General features: G+C 36.7%; 1 protein-coding gene across 4 annotated transcripts in view; it reads left to right on the top strand.

Annotated features, from left to right (window-relative positions):
- The window catches only part of LOC148946665 (uncharacterized), a 55,070-nt gene that overhangs the window by 17,173 nt on the left and 11,974 nt on the right, over nucleotides 1-25,923 (top strand). For 3 of the 4 annotated variants that reach the window (XR_016142397.1, XR_016142396.1, XM_089096313.1), the window contains exons 2-4: nucleotides 12,269-12,976; nucleotides 19,905-20,146; nucleotides 21,663-22,370. Coding sequence is in view for 2 of the 4 variants with exons in the window: in XM_089096313.1 (XP_088952439.1) it covers nucleotides 12,270-12,976; nucleotides 19,905-20,146; nucleotides 21,663-22,370 (1,657 nt within the window). In the remaining 2 variants the exon portion in view is untranslated. Of the gene's footprint in view, nucleotides 1-12,258; nucleotides 12,977-19,904; nucleotides 20,147-21,662; nucleotides 22,371-25,923 lie in introns of those variants that run through there. The other variant, XM_089096314.1, reaches the window with a different exon arrangement.

The following is a 25,923-nucleotide window of genomic DNA, read 5'->3' as shown; positions in this document are numbered from 1 at the left end:
AGCAACAGTTGATGGTTTCTCAGACTTTCCGAGCCACTTCTGTTTCCAAAGGACTAACTCACATTCGAGCGCACGTCTACCCCCGTGAAATCCCTCGTAAACAGCAACAGCGTTCACAAATTCATTAATATTTAATGACTCGTTGTTAACTGGCAAAAGCCTTCCGATTTTGAAAGATGCCTCCTGATGGCGCAAAATCTTTGATCAAGTTCTTCAATAAGTGAAGCAAAGTAAGGTTCGAACAATGACTCGCGATAAAAAACCTTGATGGACTCATTATCGTTGATGGACGTTCGGCGGATAGACATTAAAACAGCCGGAGCCACATTTGCCTCCTGTGCAGGCTCAAAGGCTTTCTGAAAAATTGTTTCAAAATCATTTTGTTTTGACTGCAGTAAAGTATCAGAACATAGCTTAATATGGCGACAGTACTCAACTAAGTCTAAATTTTTGGCTTGCAGTGCCTTAGAGACAGAGAGCATTATGGCACTAACAAACTCTAGCATAGCCAACGTGAATATAAAACTAAATATGCCGACAGCACTCAACTAAGTCTAAATCTTCGGCTTGCAGCGCCTTAGAGACAGAGAGCATTATGACACTAACAAACTCTAGCATAGCCAACGTGAACATAAAACTAAATTTGGTTGCTGCTGCAACCAATGCATTTGCTTTTGAAATAGCTTCTGTATCGGACTGTATGCTACCAACTATATCCTCAAGTACGGGATTAATTACACAACACTAATAAATAAAAAATAAAATGGAATGGTGACGCTCCACCTATCTCGTTTCCCACAATTTCACAAGCTTTCTCATAGAACTATCGGGACGAACGACAGCAATCGCTTCTACAAACATATTCGTTCTTTTTGGTGATGATGATAAAAATGATATAATCCGCTGTATAGTAGTAAAGGTTGACCTAACAAGTCCTACCCTACTAGTTTTACATAAAGCCAAATTTAAGCTGTGCGATGCACAGTGGGTGTTTAATTTTTTGTTACAGTGGGTGTAGATCACATGCGGATATTTTTTCCTAATTTCTGCCTGTGCACCAGAATAGCAGCCTGACATGTTGCTGGCCCCATCAAAACCAACCCCACAAATTTCTCCATTTTTAAGTTGAACGCAATGCATTGGCTGATGATTTGCTCCGCTACTGCAGAGCCGGTGAGATTTCCGCAAACAGAAAACCCGAGAAACCGCTCTTCAAGTAAAGCACGAGTTTCATTGTAGTATCTGACTACAAGAACTAATTGTTCCTTGTTGGAAATGTCTGTAGTCTTGTCGGCAAGGATTGAAATTGCTACTGAACTATTTACATCACTAACAATGCTAGGAACAATAATGGATGCGACACAATCAATCAAGTCGTTTTGAATGATGGGAAATATAAAATGTAGATGCTTTGCGTCATTTTCGAAGTTTTCTTTTAGACATTTCTCTCCACTTTCTACCATTAAACGCAAAACTCCACGAAAACTTCCTTCATTTAAATTAGTTCTGTCGCATAGTTTACTCTCCTCTCTGTGTCCTCGTAGAAGTAATTCATGCCGCCCGCAAAAAAAGACCTCGCGCAGAATCGGTGTTAGACTTTCGCGATTTTTCTTTTTTATTTAAGCCTCTGCACTCGATATAGCAGACACAATGCTCCTAGTTCGTTTTTCATAAACGTAGACAAAGCTTTCGGCGCTAATCATTGAATCAAGATGGTAACGAGAGTTCTGATGCACCCACATGTCTGAAAGGAAATCCTTGAGTCCTTTGTATGGTTTCGAGACTAAAGAGCCTTGAACCTGATGGCTACCCTTCCCAGCAGCTTGACAAGCGAATAAAACGCATTTTGCACAAAAGACCCATGCACGATGGACTGAAGACCAACCATTCTGGGAAAGTTTGTAAACAAGAGTACTGAAAGGATCGAACTTTCGTTTTTCCCTTTTCAATAAATGCTTTCGAATGAAATGGAAAATTCTGGTTCGGCTTGAAGTGACAAGTTAAAAGATTGTATTTTTCTTCGTCTGAAAGGTTTTTGAGTTGATCTGGTTTTCCGGCATACAAGCCGATATCTAACTTTAAAAGTACACGGGACAAGTCTACAGAATCCTGTTCAGTTGGCTGGTGAAATTCAGTCATGTATGAGTCCTTCAAGCAAGAAGCATCCAACACCGCTCATGATATAGTCAATACTACTAGAAGCAGAGGTACTACTGTCATCCCCAAAATCCAAGTCTAAAATAAAAAAGACGAAATAAAGTGACGAAAAGAAATAAGCCAAAAGTAAAAAAACAGAATAAAAGACTGTGAATTACAAATTATTAGATAAATCATAATTAATCATAGTTCTATTGAAGGTATTGGTCTTTAATGGACGGAAAGTAAAAAACATAAAGATATCAATTCAGCTTTAGATTCAAAGCTTCTTGGAAAAACATGCAAAAAAGGTGCAAAGATTAATTGTTTATTTTTGGCAAACCCTATATTTTCTTAGAGCAGGACTGAAGATATTATCTATATTTTAAAGTTAGATTTCCATTTTCTACATTATGATATTCTTCAAAACCAAAACGCGTGAATTATTGTGCTAGTCCGAGTTTCTGAGTTTTGGGTTCATAATATTTTACGCGTAACACAAGACCCAGGTCAACAAGCGTGCCAAATTTCAATCCTTCAAAACATGGGATCTTGAGAAAAAATTTAGTAATGTGGAAACGCTGCGTTCTCCGCACGATTGCCTATTCAGCAAAAGATCTTAATATGTCCAGTCATTTTGAAGATATGTATTTTATATGATCTATATACTTTTCAAATTGAAATACTCTGAATATTGTTGAATTCGCATGAAAAAATGTGTGATCGGTTCCACACGGAAGCGCTAGTTGGAGCCGAGGGGTTAACAACTGGGCATTTTGAGGGACACCTGGAGGCATAAGGCAATGAGGCATGCCTCCGGAGGCACGCCGGAGGCATATTCCAAAGGGCGCAATATGTAAATATATACAGCTTGCCTGTTATTCGGTATCGGTCGATTATTTCAGCACCTTCAAAAGCGATCTTTTAAAAATTGGAAAAAATCATTTACGGGTTTATGTGGCAAGGAAAAGAACCCCCCAAGACTGAAAACAACTGATATGTACCTAAAGAAGAAGAACGGAGGACTGCAAGTTGTTGATATCCATGCAAAAACTAGGTAACCCTACGATGGCACTGATGGTGTCACTTTTTCCTATTACACATGCAGCGTTGCCACCAGCTCAAAAATAAAATTCCGATGGTTCTTCCAAAAAATCCCGAAATTTCAAAAAAAATCCTGGAACACGGTTTTGAAGTTATACAACATAGGGCTGTGCGGTGATGACGTAACAGGCAAGGTGCGAAATTCAAAGTACCATGAAACGTGGTTTCTAGTTGCAACTAACAACTGATGTCAATATTCCTAGTATTATTTTGACGTGAAAACGTTCTGGTGGATTAGTAGGATCTACGACAAATATTTTAGGCCAAAACAATTCGTCAAAGTTCGAGAAAAACGTGTCTACGCTTCCACGTTTCATCGTTATTTGAATTTCCCGCCCAAGAATTGACGTCACGCTTCGCAGCCCTATTCAATATGGCTTGGCCAGCGGTAAAAGTTGCCTTTTATCACGTCCCTTTCCCTTTTATCATACCTGTTTTTCTGTTTAGTGGCTGTGCCACTTGGATCTCGGATTGTTAATTGTACTAAAAAAAAGGTATATGCAGCTTTGACTCAAAAGTATTACAAAGAAGCACAGAATCATTTTTCACGACTGTACTTAAAATCTAATTTTCCGTGTAGTAAACCCAGGCCTTTGGGTCTTTGAAGATAAAACTGTAAAGTAACAGTCAGAAAAACTGTTACTACCGAGTTATTTGTAAGAAGTACTAAGGAAAGCAACCAACTAAAAAATAACTAGTTTCTCAGATATTTATTGTCCGATTTCACACCGACCTCTGCATTGGATTTGTGGCGACTCACGTAGTCCTACTCGTCGGCCCTGGACCATCACCCGTTTTAATCGGTCACTACTCAGCTTCTCAGAGCTTTCCCTCAGAAGCCACAACAGCGTGGATTTTTTTATTGGTGTTATGGAGCCGTCAGAAGTCTTGACCAGACAAAACCTAGAATTCTTCATGTTCGTCACAGGCTCACTAAAAAAATTTTTCCCAACTTGGTGTTTCACACAGTGAGCAATCACTGGCAAATCTTCAAAGATGCCGTCACTTTCCGAGCCCGATTCAGTGTCAGTCGCGGAAGCCTTTTCCTGCTTATCGGACAGAGTATTTTCCTCTGAGTCATCGTCTGAGTCACTGTCGTGAAGTACTGAAAAACGAACATTCGGTACTTGGCGACCGAAAGCAGAAGGTACGTCGTCGGGTATCAAGGTTTTCATTATTCGCTGGCTTTCAATACGAGCTCGCCCTAGCTCGAGCTTGATTTCATCGTCCCCGGGCAAAGAAAAATTGGAACTGACAGACACAACACCAATGGATCTAACTCGCTTGGCCTATGGCAAAGACAGCTGTTCATTAGAATATTAAGCTTCAAAATCCGTTATACTTTCATATCGACGAATTCGATGTAGAAGTTGGAGGAACGAAAAGTTTATTACAGTACTGTAAGTGCTGGTTTGAGACCGCATCTTCCTAAAAAAAAATCTTCACACGGGTGGCTATTCATGTCGGAGAGTTTGAAAAGACGTTCGAGCCTAAGCCGTTTGAATCGACGAATGAGAAGCACTAGGGAATGCATATTTATCTCTAGGCAATGGTAAAGGTTTGTGGTAATAAAATTCTCGTTCAAAGCATAATGTCCACTTTTTAGGACCTAGGATCTCCAATGTCGAACGCAGTAAACAACACGACGAAGTAAAGGTAAACTCTCAAGAGGAGAAAGTTTGCCGTCGTAAAAAACGCACCGTACGCTTTCCATAAGCCAAAGATAAAACTGTGTTCCTTCGCTTCCAGTAACACGCTGTTTCAGGTGTGCCGAAGGCGCGAAGGCACGAAGGAAGGGACACCTGTGACGGTCAGTTATTACCCCCTCGGTTGGAGCATCATGTAGTGTGACCTTAACATTAAAGTACCAAGAAAATGCTCTCTACCCGACTGTTCCAAGGCTTCAAAGATCGCCCTTGAATCGTTAAATTACTCATTTTATTACTTATCTCGCTGTTCCTGGACAAGCATCAATTTTGGCAATTAAATCATAATCGGAACATTTTTTCTCCCGATTTTACTAATGGTCGCAAAGACTCGTTTTCCTCGTAAAACTCGTAAAAACTGAAAACAATTAACTTTTGTTAATTAAATTATTTGCGTACATGACTTGTTTGGTAGGTCAAAGTTTGCCCACCCTCCCTCAAAAGTATTGAATTTTAGAAACACGGCTAAAAATTCTGGAACGGCTCTAAATGATCAATTCACACGGTAAAATTACCGTTTTTGCGGGATTCTACTTTTTGTTTCTGGAAATACGGGAATATAAAGGTATTCCAACATTAACCATGCTCGTTGTTACACAAGAAATAGAATATAAAATGAATGAACTATTAATAATCCCATTTTGGGCTCTAGAAAAAGCTTAATTTTCAAAAAAGTTTGATCCCAGCCAAATAATGATCGTTTTTACCGTTTCCTTTAATTGATCATAGCTAAGAAAAATTCTTGCGACAAGATTTCCAAATTTAGATTTGGTCGTCGTCAATCTAAATTGGGAATTGCATTTAATTACAAGTGACACATGCGTGCTTCAAAACCCACTAAATACAAACTATTGTCAGAATAGTAGTAAACTCCTTACCGTCATTGTCATTGCTGGTTTTTGCAAGCTTTAAGAAATGCTTAATGCCGGGCTGGCGTCGCTTCATTTTCTTTCTTTCCTCTCACGCGACCTTTCTGTTTCAATGCTTAGCTTACACTGGAATTATAGTTTATAGCACCGTTTGAATGAACTATCGCCTCTTAGTCTGATTCCTTATCGCAATTCCTTCATCGCAGAGAAGCTAGTGCTTATAGCTCCGAGGGTTAAATAGTGAGAAAATTTTCTTGACATCTTGTTTGATTACAGGAGGCGATTGCACGTTTGATGATAAAATAATGATATAATCTTGCCGGAGAAATGGATAGCCATTTAACGAGAAATGAAAAAAGGAACGGGTGTTGCAAATAACTTAAAAGCGTGAATATTTCTGAACTTACTATATTGGCACTCAAAAAAAGAAGAAAAAGAAATTTCGGGGGGGGGGGGCTCTGGCCCCCCTGGATACGCTACTGCCTTGGGGGTATATAAGGTTTTTATGAAATGGCTGGTTGTACTAAATTCAAATGGGTCTCATTTGATTTTAAATTGGAAGTTGTATTGCCCTTTTTAAGAGTCAAAGTGATTTGAGAAGTGCTCCCCCCACCACGCCCATCATTTCCCGTAACAAATATCTAAACAAAGTTTTGAGACATCAATTTTTTCAGCGTTGTTGAAAGGTTCAGTAATTACGCGTAGTAATAGTCATAGTAGCAGTAGTAGCATTAGCAGCAGTATGCAAATAGCACTTTTTTCCAACACCCCTTCAACACACAAAGAAATAGATGATTTCGGAGACCTTTTATTTATCGTCACAAAAAGAAATTTTTAACTTAATACCGTCAGCCAGTCCTGAAGCATTGCTGAGATTTCCTCTTGACAACCTATATGGGTATTGTGTTTAGATTTATTTCAATACAGTTACAACATTGCCCAAAATTTTTGCCTTAATACCCTTAGGTTTATTAGTTGTAGTAGTATCACCATTAAATATAGTAGTAGCAGTAGGAGTACAGTTAATAGTAGTAGTCTTAGCTTTAGCAGCAGTAATAATAATAGTAGCAGTAATTGTAGGAGTAGAAGTATTAGTATGAAGTTTTAGTATTATGAGGCAAATAGTGTCTTTTGGTTAGTTCAACATCCCCCACAAAAATCGTTGTAAGTTTTAATTTCACACACGAAACTGTTCTTAAGATATTGCTGATATGCCCTTTTGACAACCTGCATACAGATGGCAGGTTGTTATCCTTACAACAGAAATAGGCTATTCTCTAAAAGTTTCACCTCCATACCTTCATAGGTTGTGGATTTTGGGAAAGCCAGAAGACGATGTGTGTATATTTAATGCTGTTTCTATGGTTACTGTAACTAATGACACTAATGGCATTAAGTTGAAACTTTTAGGGAACGTTTAGGAGGAGTTTCAAATAAACTAAAAACCTATTGCATGCAGGTATTAAAAGGACGTATAAGGACATAGGCAGCGATGCTCTGTCATAGTTAGTAATATCATTGATATTTTAAAGGAGCTAATTTGATTGAAAATTAAAAGTTCTAGTGTCCTCTTAAGAGTCAAAAATCATTGGAGGGTAATCAGTCTTCCTCTTTAGCTCGTAATTTTCCAGACACTTCCAATCAAAATTTTAAGACAGCCATTTTGTTCAGCAGAGTTGAATGGTCTAGTATCTATATCTCGAGGGTTATTGGGTAGGTCAACCCCCCTCCCCCGCAGTTATGTAATTTTCCCATTATGCTTAAACACTAAATGTTGCTTTAAAATTAAATCAAAACACACTGTTTGTATGGTGTTTGCCAATAAGATATCTCAGCAATATACCAAGAACGACTGAGTGTATTAAATTCAAATTCTTGGGGCTACTTCTGTTACTACTTCTGCTCTTCAAATTTTACGAAACCAAAAGAGTATAATTGTATCCAGGCTGCAAAAGAGCATAGATATAATTTTTTGGGAACAGTATTTATTTTTATTTATCAGGTCAACTAGAGGATGTATATGACTAGATTAAACGCTACTATTTATGTCATGATTTTCAAAAGAGTTCATGTTGTTAAAAATTGCTGAAAAAGTTTCTCTAGCATATAAATAGCAGGTCAAACTATAAATTCTTAAAGGAAAACCGGAAAGATTAAAACTATTATTTTATTTTTCCCTGAAAAAGACTATGTCAATATAAAACGAACAGAAATTAATTAAGAAAAACTTTTTCTACAAAAAAAAGTTTTTCAAAAAAAGTAAAGAACTCCATTAAACCAAAAATTAACAAAAATAGAATCATATAATCTACCAAGCATACAACTACAACAAATCAGTATCAATAAATAAATGAAACCCAAAACAAACAGTAATTAATATAAATAACACAGTCAAACTCAAAACGAGCAGAAATTAATAAGAGTAGGATTCAAAACCCCTATGCTTTCTAAAAGCCAGAATATAATTCGTACTTTACTGAAAAAAAATTATTTTAAGTGTTTTCACTTTTATAACTTTAAGAAATCAAAATTAATTAAGATTTTAAGGAATGAATATCAGCATATGTTTATTAAACTCACAATGGACATTCATTTGAATTTTTTTCAGTAGAGTACAAATTGTATTTTGGCTTTTGCCCCCTCTGAGCACCCCTGTTTGGAGTTTACTAGAAGATGTTCTAGTTGGAGGGGGTGCAGGATTATTAGTTAATGGACTGAAAGACAGTTTATACTTATAGTCAAAGCTGAATGTATCAAATCCCATTGGAGAAAAAAATTTATTGTATCAAGATGTTGATATATTGAGGTTTGATGTGTCAAGGTGATTTTTGGCAGACTTCAATATACAGAGGAGTGCATTCCATACATCCTAAAAAATGAAAAAATAAAAACAATAAACAAGGAATAAACATTTATTTTTTAATTAAGATGATCACTGAAATCATTTCAAAACACATAATAAAACATAAAGTTATTTAAGTAAGATTTAGTAAAATATAAAAACTCTGAATATAAAACTACCTTCAGTAAAATATTACAGTGGTTTCATGAATCAAATTAAACAAAAAAACTCTTGTATAATAAAAAGTTTCTTTCTAAACAAAAAACTACTATAGTAAAATAATACTGCACAACTGTTCAGGTATCACAATCCTCCCGCAAGATTTAAGACAAATGTATAGGGTGGAAATACCTAGTGTTTTTACACTTTTTAGAGCTTAAAGGAATTGAAAGGCCACTCCCCTGTACCCTTTTGTGCTAACCATCCTCTGTAGTCCCCATGAAATTCAGGTGCTTTAAAACGTAGAAGAAGGTTGAGAGTCAAAATTCCTTCTCAAGAACATGTTTAGTGTAAATACTTTTCTTATAAAAACTTTATAAATACCTAGTGTATTTAATATACAAAAATATATTTTTCATAAATAGCTAGTATGAATACTTTTTTTGCCACACGTCTAACTGCACATTATGCATCATGAAGGTAAGACCCTGGGTCCATTCTCTCAGCCTTGGTGCCTCAACATCTTCATCAAAGTCATATGTATCTCCTTCCTTGCTGTTGTGTTGAGAAATGGGTGTGATGATGTCTTTGTCACTTAATTTACTGCTTGTAGCCAGATCATTATCAAAATATACAAAATCTTGAAAAGCTGCTCTTTTGGTGTTTAGGGTTAATGTTACTATGTTCCATTATTCATGACGTCCACTTCCAGTATTAGGCTCAGCAACAACTTGGCAGAATTTTCAACATCTTCTTCTTGTTTAAAGCCACTTTTTTAATGCAATTCTTGGTTGTCTCTTCTGTTGTTCAAAACCTTCAATGCCATCCACATTGTATCCAGTATGTTGATTTTGGTAAGGCCCTGGTCTTCAATATTGTTTAGAAACCAGTATACAACTTTGTTCTGATAAGAGACTTTAAATTTTCAATTATGCCATTGTCTAATGGCTGAAGCTTGGATGCTATATTAGGTGGTAGAACCTCAGTTTTATGATTTACAATACAGAACAATTACTTAAGTATCATACTACTTTAATCAAATAAGGATATAGATCTATCAGGCCACAAAGCAGGTGCATCTCCAAGCATCCCTTTTTTAACTGTAGCTTGGCTGCATCAATACCTCTATTGTTTTGATAGAGCTGTATGCCAGGTTATCGTTTCGTAGATATTATTATGCTCTAAATTTTGGGGCAGAAAACATTCTGCTTTGATTTATAATTTACAATTTCTTTGCTTCAGAACATCAACAGAATTTCTGGAAAAAAAAAAAAAAAAAAAAAAAGTAATCAACAGACAGTTCCTAAAACTCTATGTAAATAGTAATATGCTGTATTTTGAAGAGTTTCCCAGCTATTAAGTTATCAAATGCCAGATCTACTATCTGTCAAGGCTGCGAATTCAAGGCAGTTAAATTTCAAAACCCATATCAAAAGTCATTTCAGTTTGATGAATCCTCCAGGACAAGGAGGCATAGTTAAGAGTTGTCCCAGAAGTGGGCAGATACCAGAGTCTGCAACCACTACTTCTCCAATAGAGTGATTACCCATCTGATTTGACCTCTTCTTTATTCAAGAGATCTGACAGTTTTGTTTCCAGACTGAAATTAGGACCTTTTTTAAGTCAGTAATTCACCATTCTCCCCTATGTCAGAATTGTTTCTGAGCTTATGAAGCCAGCTAGCATATCCTATTTGAGTGTGAGCCCTTCTGTGAAACACCTAGATTCTTCCAGCACCTTTGCTCCAAGTACAGAAGTTACAGAGTCCTACCCTCTCCTATCGACGGAAGCGTGGGGATGTCATCATGGCGTACAAAATGCTGCACACACAGTTCTTGCAACAGAATATGCTTGAACTTGGCCCGTCAACAAGAGCTAGAGGACACCAAGAAGCTGTACTGCAAACGAGCCAACACCAGACTATGGAACAACTTCTTCTCAAATAAAGTCGTGGGGCTCTGGAACTCCCTAAGTGAAGGAGCAGTATCAGCCCCTATTTTGGAGGCCTTCCAGGGAGCTGTGGACATAGAATGGTCGTCCAAGCTTTGATAACGGGATGCAGCCAACACGTTGGCTCAACATCTTGACTAACCAGCACCTACAGGATAATGCCTTATTTGCTGGACAATGCAATTTAAGATAATTTGAGATAAGTACACAATTCCAGGAACTTTCACTGCCATCTAGAGTTCTTGTATTCACCACGAAACTGAAAAAGACATGTAATCTGATTGTTAAGATGTAGAATAAGGTGTTAACTTGATATTGGTTTAAAAGACGGTTTTGGTTCATTTGCTTGACCCCCAATTTGAGAAGCAATGTTGCAGTCCAATTACAGAAGGGGTGAAAGAAGCTACTATTGGCATTTATGGACTTCTAGATTCAAGAAGAATAGCTATGGTAATGCTGTGCCCAGAATTTTCAAGTTTCAGGTGACATGGTGTCATATGGTGGGGCATCCCCTAAACTTGATGCAAAGTGAACAGTTATGTATAGATAAGTATTTGCTGTTTCATTTTACTGAGATGATTCATTTAAGATCTTATTCATTTATCTACATTATTGCATAGCTGCACTTGAACTATTAGAGAGCACCTTTTTGTTAGCCATCCATAAGAAGTTCGTCAGATCAACATAGAAGGGGAAAAAGCAATGTTCTTTTTAGAAGATCCCATGTAATGTAGGTTACTTTTTCTTTCTGTTTGTCTCCTAATTTATATTCATGTACCATTGAATTTTTTTGTTAGCCATCTATAAAAAGTCCATCAGATTAAAGGGGAAAAAGCAACATTCTTTTTAGGAGATCTCCTGTAATGTAGATTACTTTTTCTTTCTATTTGTCTCCTAATTTATATTATTATACCATTGAACTTCTTTTGTTAGATCCATCAGATCAAATGGGAAAAAGCAACATTCTTTTTAGAAGATCCCGTGTAATGTAGGTTACTTTTTCTTTCTATTTGTCTCCTAATTTATATCAATGTGCCATTGAATTTTTTTGTTAGCCATCTATAAGAAATCCATCAGATTAAAGGGGAAAAGGCAACATTTTTTTTTAGCAGATCTCCTGTAATGTAGATTACTTTTTCTTTCGGTTTGTCTCCTAATTTATATTCTTATACTATTGAACTTCTTTTGTTAGATCCATCAGATCAAATGGGAAAAAGCAACATTCCTTTTAGGAGATCCTGTAATGTAGATTACTTTTTCTTTCTGTTTGTCTCCTAATTTTTATTCATATACAATTGATTTTTTTTGTTCGCCATTTATAAGACGTTCATCAGATCAATATAGAAAGCGGGAAACCAACATTCTTTTTTTGAGATCCCCTGTAATATATATTTCTTTTTCTTTTTTGTTGTCTCCTAATTTTTATTCTTTATCAATGAATTCTTTTCTCATTTAGTATTTTATTTCACTCTGTTTATTTATTCAATGTCAGTTTTTTTTAGGATGGAAGTACCACCTCAGAAATCAGTACTGACTTATAGTGTTGTTCTGCCATCTGGTCCTTTTAAAGGAAATGAGAAGATTGTGGTACCATCAGCCAGTGGTGATAATATCACAATACCTTTGAAAAATCTGCCTGGTTTTAAGCCTGGTGGTAAGGTTATCATCAAGCAAAATACAAAGGACAAACGAATCACTGTCAACTATGACAAGATTCCTTCAAAAGCTTCAGAGTCAAATAATCTAAGTCAAGCAGTCAAGGATGAACCAACTTCTAACTCAAACAACACAACTCAAAGCTATACAAATTTTAATAATTCAAATGCGACCAACAAAAGTGAAATAGTGGAGACAAGTCCAGGAAATAAAATGGCAGGTTTAATTGGGCTTAAAGCAAATGGAAATGTGAATAGGACATCAGATATTGCTCCTGAAGTTGATCCTTTGTCAGTAAATAAGACATACAGTAGGAATCCCATGACAAACATAGTGAGAATTGATCCTCAGACAATGAAAAGGCCTTATTTGGAGAATAGTGATGATGAGCAGCCAGATAAAAATTTAAAAGAAAATTTTCCAATTAAAAAGAAAACATTTGTGAAATCTAGACAGAAGCCAATGGGAGTTTCTTATTGCTGTGTTAATGGATGTAGGAATCAGTTTGGAAGATACATTGAGGAAATTGCCTTTCCACTCCTGGACAAAGAAAGGTATCTTATGTCCTATTCCTATGTCAATCAAATTTATTCTGGTCACTGTATTTATTGTATAGGTTATTGTAGATTAGGTTATTATTATATTTAGGTCATTGTATAGTATTTATTCTGGTCATTGATTTCATTAATATGTTTTCACCCTCCTCCTTGATGTATTCTAAGAAGTATGTAATAAATTATACTGTTCTTTGGCTGCTTTAAAAAAGTGTAACATATAAAAAAATAAAAGAAAGAAAAACTATTGCAACTTCCAGATCATATTCTTTGGATACATTCTAAATTTCCAATATTTGCCTTGTCTTGACCTTGCTTTAGCAATGTCACTTGAAAAAAAGAACAAGGAAGCTCCTTTACTAGATGAAAACAAAAAAAAAGTCTCTGAATCCCAGAACATGTAAACATAAATGAACAACTGTTCAAAATTTGATTGAGCACCTTCACACACACAAGCCTTCAAACACACAAGCCTTCACACACACAAGCCTTTTTAAAGTTGAAAAAAAAGAGCAGATTAAAACTAGACAAAAAAATAAAATAAAAAATTATTAGAAATAAACCTTAAAAATAAAAAAAATTCACAAATTCTGTGCAAAATGTGTATGGCAATGTAAAGATATAAGGCAAGCAAAAGCGTTGTACATACAGGATATACCATACAGGCTATACAAACTGATGCAATACTTACATATTGATATTATTGCTAATGTTAATTTTCAGCAACAAAAAGGATTGTATAATATTCAAGCTAAATAAAGAATGTAAACATCCCCAAAGACTCCAAGATTATTTCAAATTACTCCAAATTTCACCCGTGAGTTCAAGCAAATTCAATCCCCCCCCCCTTTTGCATACAAGTCCAGTCGACATTGTCCGTCATGAGTCAACCCAAAGATCTCGATCATCCTAAAGTTCTATGACTATTATCTTAGTTCTGCCCTAAGATGGATGGATGGATGATAGACTATCCGTAAACAAGTGAAAATGACATCACTTTTATACAATCCTGATAAAAGGCATATGCCATCTGTCAAGGCCGTATCCGAAGGGGGGCGGTAGGATGTTTGAACCCCCCCCCCCCCCCGAAATGTCCGAGAAAATTACTTTTTTCAGCACTTTGACCTCTTTATGAAACTCGCAAATTTTATGGCCTATAAAAAGGCATTTGGGGTTGAAACAGCCCCTCAGAACCTAAGGGCAAGGGTTGTAAGTTATGTTCGGAAGGCATATAAGGTTTTTATGAAATGGGTGGTCCTATAAACTTTGGATAGGGCTCATTTGATTGGAAATTGGACGTTATAGTGACCTTTTTAAGAGTCAAAAGTGAAATGAGGGCAACTCCTTTCAACTCCTCTTCCTCCATACAAACTGAGTCATTAGCTTTGGCATTGAAATCCTTTCTGATGCTTCGAAAAAAGCAAAAGCTCCTTCACTTTTGCAACACACAGTAGGATGAAAGTCATAATAGTGTTTTCACTTTTTTGGAGCTTTCCCTGCTGTTGTTGGAGTACTGGAGTTGGAGTACCCAACGGAAAAAATCTTCTGATCCTCCCTTTAGTGTAAGGACCAAATATATGTGCTCCTTGCTTCAACACGTGCTCCTTTAGTCTTTAGCATATATTCCCGCATATATGCCACCTCCCCAAAGGAAAAAATCTTCTGATCCTCCCTTATATAAGAGGATCCCGGTTAGTCCACTGGGATAAATGGAAAAGCACTTTAAAAAGTATAAATGTTCACGCTTCGGTCAAAAACGAATTTCTAAGAAACCTTTAGACCTCCTAGTAAAAGTCTCCGAATTACCGGCTTAGTTTCAACTAGTTGCCGTTAAGTGAACAATAGAGTCAATTATTAGGATGAGGCAACATATCTTCTTCTTCAGCTCAGCCTTCACTTAGCTAGTAAAATCCAATCCGAGGTCAGTTTGTATCTAACACTGAAACAAAGAGGAAGCGACAAGCGGAAAACGATTTATTTCGATACTTCCAAGGGAAAAGGCCCCCAATAGAAAGCGTGGATACCCAGCAACCAGAGCCCAGAGCTGAAAAAGCATATTGAAAAAAGTGTAGGGAATGGGATGTATATGTCCACAGTTGTGCAAAATGAGCTTATTGGTGTTTGTGGAAAGATGATTCAAGCTGATATTGTTAAAAGGGTAAACGAAAGTGTGTGCTATTCGGTTTTAGCGGATGAAACATCTGACATAACAAACACAGAGCAGCTGTTCATTTGTGTTCGGTATGTTTCAAACAGAGCGCTGCGCGAAAATTTTCTTGAGTTTGTTCCCGTATCAGATTTAACTGGAGAAGGTCTGGTCACTACAATATTTGAAACCATGAAAAACCATTGTTTGGATTTGAGCAAGCTTGTTGAACAGGGATATGACGGAGCAGCTGCTATGAGCGGGCGCCTGAGAGGCACTCAAGCTTGGGTTAGACAGCAGTATCCACGAGCCATTTATGTCCACTGTGGAGCACATACACTCTGTGAATACATTTTGTAACTATTAAATTTCTTAACTTCAATATACACTATTTTATGCTCCTATCTATTGTCTTCTTTTACCGTTAGACATGGATTAGGTCCGACCCGAGGAGACCCCCCCTCGAAATATTTTCCTGGATACAGCCTTGCCAACTGTGTCTCTCACTCAGACTATCTGTCTTGGCGTTTTCTCCAATTAGCCATCGATTGACGACAACTTGATTTTAATTCGAAGATCAATGGATTTCATGATGGCAACATAGATTGATATCTTCAGATTGGTGGCAACGTGATTTTCACTGGGTTTCATGCCTCTCTCTCCTTAACAATCTTCTGACAACCTCAACCCTACAATATTTCAGCTCTGTACAGCTATGATAATGATAGTTTATCTATATCGGTATCCAATCGGCTCATCTATCGGTCACACACGCCATTTGCTGATATCTCACGTTGAGCATAAATTAGCATTTCTTACGTTGGAATCGTAAAAGCAAACTGCACTTCAACCATCACCTTCTAGAATCCATCTTTAATGCCATAGTTCTTCCACATCTCCTTTACATTGCTCCATTCTGGGAATTGCTTACAGTTACAGACAGAAAGTACCTACGACGAATCTTCTTCAGATTTGCAAAGTATCTTAATTACATTTGCCTCCTTGAACAAGAAACCATAGCATTTTCCATATGTATACCTTGTAGACTCAAATATTAATGGTATTAGATCTTTATCCCGTTTTCCAAGGAATTTGCATCACCCATGGTCGTCAATTTGTCCGCAGTAGTTTGTTCGTTTTAATGTAATGAAGAGTTTTTTTTTGTCATGTATTTGAATTTCCAATGTGTGTTTGTGTCCTTTTTGTATAACAAAAGGACACAAACACACATTGGAAATTCAAATACATGACAAAAAAAAACTCTTCATTACATTAAAACGAACAAACTACTGCGGACAAATTGACGACCATGCAAATTCCTTGGAAAACGGGATAAAGATCTAATACCATTAATATTTGAGTCTACAAGGGTATACATATGGAAAATGCTATGGTTTCTTGTTCAAGGAGGCAAATGTAATTAAGATACTTTGCAAATCTGAAGAAGATTCGTCGTAGGTACTTTCTGTCTGTAACTGTAAGCAATTCCCAGAATGGAGCAATGTAAAGGAGATGTGGAAGGGCTATGGCATTAAAGATGGATTCTAGAAGGTGATGGTTGAAGTGCAGTTTGCTTTTTACGATTCCAACGTAAGAAATGCTAATTTATGCTCAACGTGAGATATCAGCAAATGGCGTGTGTGACCGATAGATGAGCCGATTGGATACCGATATAGATAAACTATCATTATCATAGCTGTACAGAGCTGAAATATTGTAGGGTTGAGGTTGTCAGAAGATTGTTAAGGAGAGAGAGGCATGAAACCCAGTGAAAATCACGTTGCCACCAATCTGAAGATATCAATCTATGTTGCCATCATGAAATCCATTGATCTTCCAATTAAAATCAAGTTGTCGTCAATCGATGGCTAATTGGAGAAAACGCCAAGACAGATAGTCTGAGTGAGAGACACAGTTGGCAAGGCTGTATCCAGGAAATTATTTCGGGGGGGGGGGGGTCGCTGCGGGTCGGACCTAATCCATTTCTAACGGTAAAAAAAGACAATAGATAGGAGCATAAAATAGTGTATATTGAAGTTAAGAAATTTAATAGTTACAAAATGTATTCACAGAGTGTTTGTGCTCCACAGTAGACATAAATTGCTCGTGGATACTGCTGTCTAACCCAAGCTTGAGTGCCTCTCAGGCGCCCACTCATAGCAGCTGCTCCGTCATATCCCTGTCCTACAAGCTTGCTCAAATCCAAACAATGGTTTTTCAAGGTTTCTAATATTGTAGTGACCAGACCTTCTCCAGTTAAATCTGATACGGGAACAAACTCAAGAAAATTTTCGCGCAGCGCTCTGTTTGAAACATACCGAACACAAATGAACAGCTGCTCTGTGTTTGTTATGTCAGATGTTTCATCCGCTAAAACCGAATAGCACACACTTTCGTTTGCCCTTTTAACAATATCAGCTTGAATCATCTTTCCACAAACACCAATAAGCTCATTTTGCACAACTGGGGACAGATACATCCCATTTCCTACACTTTTTTCAATATGCTTTTTCAGCTCTGGGCTCTGGTTGCTGGGTATCCACGCTTTCTATTGGGGGCCTTTTCCCTTGGAAGTATCGAAATAAATCGTTTTCCGCTTGTCGCTTCCTCTTTGTTTCAGTGTTAGATACAAACTGACCTCGGATTGGATTTTACTAGCTAAGTGAAGGCTGAGCTGAAGAAGAAGATATGTTGCCTCATCCTAATAATTGACTCTATTGTTCACTTAACGGCAACTAGTTGAAACTAAGCCGGTAATTCGGAGACTTTTACTAGAAGGTCTAAAGGTTTCTTAGAAATTCGTTTTTGACCAAAGCGTTAACATTTCATACTTTTTAAAGTGCTTTTTCATTTATCCCGGTGGACTAACCGGGATCCTCTTATATAAGGGAGGATCAGAAGATTTTTTCGTTTGGGGAGGTGGCATATATGCGGGAATATATGCTAAAGTCTAAAGGAGCACGTGTTGAAGCAAGGAGTACATATATTTGGTCCTTAAACTAAAGGGAGGATCAGAAGATTTTTTCGGTTGGGTACTCCAACTCCAGTACTCCAACAACAGCAGGGAAAGCTCCAGAAAAGCGTAAACACTATTATGGCTTTCATCCTACTGTGTGTTGCAAAAGTGAAGGAGCTTTTGCTTTTTTCGAAGCATCAGAAAGGATTTCAATGCCAAAGCTAATGACTCAGTTTGTATGGAGGAAGAGGAGTTGAAAGGAGTTGCCGTCATTTCACTTTTCACTCTTAAAAAGGTCTTTATTTAGCTTGAATATTATACAATCCTTTTTGTTGCTGAAAATTAACATTAGCAATAATATCAATATGTAAGTATTGCATCAGTTTGTATAGCCTGTATGGTATATCCTGTATGTACAACGCTTTTGCTTGTCTTATATCTTTACATTGACTGCATTCTGTAGCCCAATATATTTACGGCTACCAATAAAAAATTATCTGCTCCGTATTTATGTCTTTTGCAAAATTTATCTTATTCGTATGAGTTAAAAAAAACAACATCTAGTCTTGGCTTACGAGCTAATTGAACCACTACCAGCGAGCTGAGTAGCGTTGGGCTCACTTTCTGTGTAAGCTGGATAAGTTGAATAGCCTCTATCCTGCTATGAGTTAGTGTATTATTTATATTTTATTATCTGCATTTTACTTGTATTATTTGCAAGTTGTATTATTCACAATAGTATGTTTTATATATTCTTTATTCTTTTTTTCATTCTTTCTATATTCTTTTTTATGTTATCTTTTTCATATTCTTCTTTTACGTTCTTCTATATTCTTAAATAGAAGCTTACACAGAAAGTGAATATTCTTATTTATAATTCTTTTCATATTCTTCTTTTTTTTTCATTCTTTCTTTTATTTGTTCACTTTCTTTTACTTAATTTTTGAACCCTTGTGCAAAGCAGTCAAGGCGTGTCAATTTGCAGTAATTAACTCCAAAGTTTATTCTGATTTGAAGCTGCTCCTTTGAATATGCATGCCCCTTTTCATAATGTGCATAAATATTAGGCAATTCAGTTTAACAGTGTCTTTAAACTCTCATATTTTTTCGTTAAGTATACTTCAGGCTATAAATTATCTCTCTCATTGATGCAGAGACTGTTTTCCTCTGTAGGGTACATCTGGAGCTGATATAATTGGTGATTTTTATCTAAAATAATAAAAAAAGAAATCCCTAATGTAATAAAACAGAAATATTTTGAGATTTTTTTTTGTATTTGGTGTTTAGTTGTTGTTTTTATGTGTTTTGGTTCCACTGCTTTATTTAAATCAAACTCGTTATTTATTTATTTATTTATTTATGAATACCAAAATACGGTAAGCTTTAACAAGCTTGTCGCACTAAACAATTATAAAAAAGTCCATAACAATGTCAATGACATAACAAAAACATACAGGAAATGAAAACATTGAAAACATAATAACTGAAACATACAGTAGCATACCAAACTAACTGAAAACAAACTGTCACAAATCAGCTAATACAAAAGTAAAAATATACTCAAAATTGATTGTGATAGGACCTAGTATAGAAATCTGTTGAGACTAAACTACTTTTGAAAGACTGGACCGTGGTACTTGCAACTATTACCGATGGAAGTGAATTCCAAGTCTTCCACACTCGGCTAGACAAAGAGTTTTGACCTATTCTTTTCTGTGAACATGGTGGGTAAATTTTGTGTTGGTGTTGACGGGTATTCCCTCTTAAATTTTTTGTATTGTACATCTTGGGCTGATTTTTATCTAATATAATTTCTCCATTTATAGGTGTGCAAAATGGGTGGAACTTACTGAAAATCAAAGAGTAAAGATCTTATTTGAATCTGATGATCCAGATTTTGAGCACTTCAGCATATGTGAATTTCATTTTTCAGAAGAGGATTTCCTGCCAACTTTCCCCAGACGACCCAAAGACAAGATAATACCCTCACTCTTTGGAGATGAGGCATGGCAAATGAAAGAAAAAATTATACAAATTAAGAAGAAAATTGAAAATGCTTCTAAAAGAGGTGAGTTTCTTTTTTTCTTGTATTTAAACATTACATTGTTTGTTGACAGTTTGGTGCTGTAGTTTACTCAAAGAGATAAGTAAAGAGTATAGGAAACTGATAAGGGGACAGATACAGAAAATGGATACGGATGCTGTAGCTCACTCAGAGGGAATAAGCAAAGAGTACAGGAAAATGATAAGGGAATGGTTACAGGAAACGAATAAATGGGCTTTCGCTTACTTAAACCGAAATAAATAAAGAATACAGGAAAATTATATGGGAAAGGATACAGGAAACATAAGGGTGCTGTAGCTTACTCAAAGTAAGTAAACAAAGAGTACAGAAAATTGATAAAGCAGCAAATGAGGGTACTGTGTCTTACTCAAAGGAAATAAACAAAGAGTACAGAAAACTGACAGACGAACGGCTACAGGAAACAGATTAGGGTGGTGTAATTTACTCAAAGGAAATAAACAAAGAGAACAGGAAACAGATAAGTGAATGGTTACAGGAAACGGATAAGGGTGCTTTTGCTGAATTAAAAAGAATGAACAAAAAGTACAGGAAAATGATATGGGAATGGATAAGGAAAAGGATACAGAAAATGGATAAGGGTGATGTAGCGCACTCAAACGAAATAAGCAAAGGTTACAGGAAACTGATAAGGGAGAAAACTCAGTTCCATTTCTGGGAAAAAACTTTACCTAATGAAATCATTATTAATTATAAAAGACTATAAAAACATTAATTTAAATTTCTTCTTTTCTTTCATTTTACATTGAACCGAAGATAAAAGAACTGTAACATTTTTGCCAAAAGAGCATAACAAGTATGTTTGATAAGTTTTTTTTAGCTTGTCTATGCTTTGTAGACTAACTTAGATCCAACCATTGTAATTCAGAAAATTATAAAGAACGAAATAATCTTTTAAATATCAGAGAATTTAGGACGAATCTAAAAAATTGACCTTCATAGACTTATGTCAGCTATGAATTTTATGAATAGTCTATGAATTGAAAATTAAAATTTATCTGAAAAGTTAAGCTTTTTGGAAGTGTTTTAATTCTGATGAGCAGTTATGCATTATGCTTTAGTTGTAGAGTAGAGTAGAATATTTTTATTTATAACACGTACATAAATAAATGTCACAAAACAGCGCACATGCCTGGTGGCATACTTTAGCGCTGAAAATATTGCCAACGAAAATACACAGCCATTTATTGGTTAGTGTGGATTCTCTTTTATTGGTTAGTGTGGATTAGTACCCATTCTCTTTGGGACTAATTTCGACCTGTAGTTATTGTACCTACCCTCACTTCTCTTACTTCTTACAATATACTTAGAAGACTATACAGAAAACAGTTTATACTGTTGTATCTAATTCACTTAAAACTGCAAAAACATTAACCCCCAAGGGAAAGCAGAGCTCGTAAATTTGGGTATATAAATAGTAGAACATAAAAAAAAGAACAATTATGAATGTATAATAAGCTTCTTTCTTTTTATAAAATCATAATAAGCTTCTTTCTTTCAGATTTCCCTCATGAATATTTACCTAAACAAGACATTCAGGGAAGAAGGATCATTTATTGGCCTATGGATGTACCTGTTCCAGTTGATCCTGAAAATCAACCGGATACCAATCACAAGCGAACTATTGGCTCGATATATCCAAATGGAAAGCCCTTTAGCCTCGAAGGCAAAGGTGACCCATTGAAATTCTTACAGCAACCAAATGAAGTGGATGAATTAAAAAAAGAACTAGAAACTCAAAAGGATTTAGTTAAACACTATGCTAAAATGCTTCAGGAGAATGGAATTGATTCTTCTGGGAAATTTGTTGGCAATGCGCCAGGTCAGGAGATATTAGCTTTAAAGCAAAAAGTTGTGTCGTTGAATTTGACAGTTAAAAAACACGAAAATACACAACGAGAATTGAGAAGAGAAATTACTATATTGAGAGATGTTGAGAAGTCACATAGAATGTGCCGAAAGACAATTACAACGATGCAAGCACAATTAGATATGTTGCGTTCATACAAGGCAGCTGCTGATGATGCTGAAAGTTCCTTGCCAACTTCGAAAGCCCAAGTGCGAATTCGCAATCTTGAAAACCAGAATTCTGCATTAAAGAATATGCTACAAAATGAACTGAAGAAAAACAACAAAAAGCTGGTAATAAAATTGAAGAAATTTCCAGTTGATCATCACGAGAAAGACTTAGTGGAGCAGGATCCTCTATGTAAGTACATTGTTTGTCTTTTTGTTATCGAGGAGGCACACTTGTGCCTCTTTAAAGAGGCGACCCACCACAATGTTACGCGATTTCTAGTCCTAGCGGTCGCAGAGAGACAGCGATAATCGAATTTTGTAGCCCAAGCTACAACTAAGAAACGTGCAAAATTTTACCCCCCTCTGACTTTATCTTCATGGGTAAAAGTGGGCCGGAAGTTTCAACCCTCCGACCACAGCCCCCCTTTAATGTTGTCCGATTGGGCTGAAATCTAGAGGTGAAGTTTTCCTAGGGCCCGGGAGCTTATCCTCGAAATTGCAGCTCAATCCAATCACTCCTTCCCTGTTTTCCAAAAAACAAATATACCCACTTAATGTTCATTTCTCTTTTTTTATCAGCCACGCCTACAGGCCACAGTTGGCAACGGATCCGGGTGAATGAGGACTCATTCGAAGCGAAATTCAACCTGTTGGGGCCTTTTGATATTTTCAGACCGAAAAAATTATCCCCCGAATTTACATTTACGAAAAAATTAGTTTTCCTATAAGAGCCCATGTTAATTTCCCCCCCCCCGGCCCCCCTTTAACGTTGTTCGATGAGGCTGAAATTTCAAGGATAAGCTTTCCTGGGGCCTGGGAGCTTATCCTCAAAATCTCAGCTCAATCCGATAACTCCTTCCCTGTTTTACGAAAACCAAATATCAAGTTTTGTGGGTATTTGCTTGCGTCAAAAATCGATTGCAGAGACTAAAACTAAAGCAAAGCGTGTCTCTGTGGTACAGTGGTGGCTCTTCCTGACTGTCAGGCGGAAGATCCAGGTTCGATTCCCCATCAGATAAAAATTTTTATATATTGAATTTAAAGTTTAAAAAAGAAACTCAGTTTCTTTTTTAAATCCAATCTATTAAATCCTTCGGCTCAACAGGCGTCTCCAGAAGAATATCACAGTCGGCCTTCAGGTTACAGGTAAGTCTTCACTGCTTTGATAACATGTCGTACAACCGCATGCTCGAAGAAAAGTTGAAAAAGAAAATCTTACTGTGCATTTGATTTGATTATTCAGGAATTAAAAGCCTTAACACAAGTATCTTCAAGAGCGGGGGTTTGGGGGCGGCAGCCCCCCAACTTTAACTCCTGACACGATCAGCTAACAGTTAGTCAAGCAATAATAAGTAATAAATTGTACAAAAACGTGCAGAAATTATTTGAAAAAAAAACTACGTTTTCTAAAGAGTTAAAGAGGCTGAGTCACAAGTTCGAACCTTAAAACGTACAGGGATTAGGAGGTACAATTGGCCGCTTTCGTATATAAAAGGGGCTGTGCCCCCCTCAACGCCTCGCTCTTTACGCTAAAGTTTTTATTGTTTAAAAAAAAAAGTTGTAAGAAAGTAAAACTTTAGCGTAAAGAGCGAGGCGTTGAGGAGGGCACAGCCCCTTTCATATACGGAATAATTTCTGTTCGTTTTAAGTTCTAATGTCGCTCCTTACTTTCAGTTTTAAAAACTTTTTTTTTAAAGGCTGCGAAAGCGGGGGGTTTGGGGGGCGGCATCCCCCCAACTGTACCTCCTAATCCCTGTACGTTTTAAGGTTCGAGCTTGTGACTCAGCCTCTTTAACTCTTTAGAAAACGTAGTTTTTTTCAAATAATAAAACGTAGGAATAGGGATTGACCTTGTATAAACAACATGAGTTTTTTTATAAAGGTTTTCAGAAGAATGCAGAAATAGCGATTCTTCTTAGAAGACGGCAGTAACGTCTTAAACGTCTTTTTAGTGATTTAATAAATTTTTAACGTCTTAATGATCAGAAGTTTTGTGGGTTTTCTTTTTGGAAAATCCCTTCATGAATTCACTCAGTCGTCACGAAGGTTTGTGTACTCAAAATTCAACACTATGCAATGTGTGGAGGTTGATTGCTTTTATGGTTGCTAGGAGGGGGAGGAATCATCGGGGTCTATTAGGTGTTGGGGTTGACTCTCCCTTGCTTCATTTCTCTTCTCTATGTAGTATGGTATTAATCGGTTTATACAGACTTGCTGAAATTGCAAAATGCTGAAGGAGACATGGACTTTTGTTTATCACTGTCAGTGCTTCCAGAAAGTTATGATTAAGAGGATATGATGCTGATGCTGCAGGGTAGCTGCTGATACTGAAATTGCAAAGTTCTGAAGGAGACATGGACTTTTGATTTATCAGTGTCAGTGAGTATCCTCCAGAAAGACATGATAAAAAGGATATGAGGCTGATGCTGCAGGATAGCTGCTGATGCTGAACGGAGAAATATACTTTTGGTTTATCAGTTTCAGTGATTATCTTCAAGAAAGGCATGATAAACAGGATACGTGGCTGATGCTGCAGGATAGCTGTTGATGCTAAAAGTGCGAAATACTGAAACGAGACATAAACATTTGATTTATCAGTGTCAGTGAGTATCTTCCAGAAAGACATGATAAACAAGATATGAGGCAGCACGATAATGCTGTAAACACTGGCGGGGTGAAAGCAGTTGGATCAAAATTTCCCAGAAACAATTGAAGGATGGGAGTCGGATATTTGGTGACAAGTGAGAGATCATAAGACTGCGAGCGTAACTGATGAGGTTTCGAAAGGGAGGCCTATGTAGGGATGGAGTCAACTGCCGTAGTAATGTAGATGTAAAGGGATAATTCCTGTTTTGAATAATCGCCAAGGCAATATAAAGAAAAACTTCTGATTTTTGTGAATGGAACATTCATCATATTGTAAAAAAGGAAAACTTTCAGTAGCCTGACTTAAGTTCAATTTATCGTCATCGTATTGTGTGGAAAGATATGTTGATGCCATCAGTAATTCAAGATATATGGTGTTTTACCTGTTCTTCTGTAACACAGTTTTTAAACAGAGTAAGAGAAGTAACAGTCCCTCTTTGGCTCCTATACGAACGGGAATTTGTCTATGGGTAACAGGAGGATTTTTATTGTATTCAGAAATCCTGATGCAGATATTAAGACTCGAGTATATATTCCTTAGTGGCTGAATGATAGAAGCATTGAAGCCCACTCTTTTCAGCTCGGAACAACACAGGGGCGTCAATAAGTGAATCCGAAAGCGCGGTTTACGTCTTGTCAACCCTAGGACTATTTGAGAATCAAAAGCGTCAGTATCCATCAATGTGTTTCTAGCTGCTGGTAAAGCATCTATACACTTGTACGACCTTGAGACCCATTTGGGGGCAGGGGGAGGGGGTACAGTGCCATAAAATTTAAGTCTGCTTGATTTTTGGTCTTGTTGTGGTAAAATAGTCTTGACCCGTGTACTGTTGGCACCGTTGAATATAGAGATATCCTATTTCATGTTTTTTTACAAGTAATATTTTCATGTACTGTTTTGTTATAACTGTTAGTGTGCTTAATAGTTGTGTTTAAAGCATTTCTAGGTGTTTAGAAAGCATATTTCTGTTGTACTTTCTTCAAATGAGCTTAACTTATATTTTACTTATAAGATTTACTTGAAATTTGATAGACAGGAACCTAAACCCAAAGAGATTTTCCCTAAAAAATAGAGCTCTGATCCTTAACACCTAGGC

The sequence above is a fragment of the Artemia sp. Qi Xiang Cuo genome, chromosome 11, assembly GCF_049724085.1.
Source record: "Artemia sp. Qi Xiang Cuo chromosome 11, ASM4972408v1, whole genome shotgun sequence".
In the NCBI taxonomy this organism is placed as follows: Eukaryota; Metazoa; Arthropoda; class Branchiopoda; order Anostraca; family Artemiidae; genus Artemia; species Artemia sp. Qi Xiang Cuo.
This window is presented reverse-complemented; position numbering and strand designations above follow the sequence as displayed.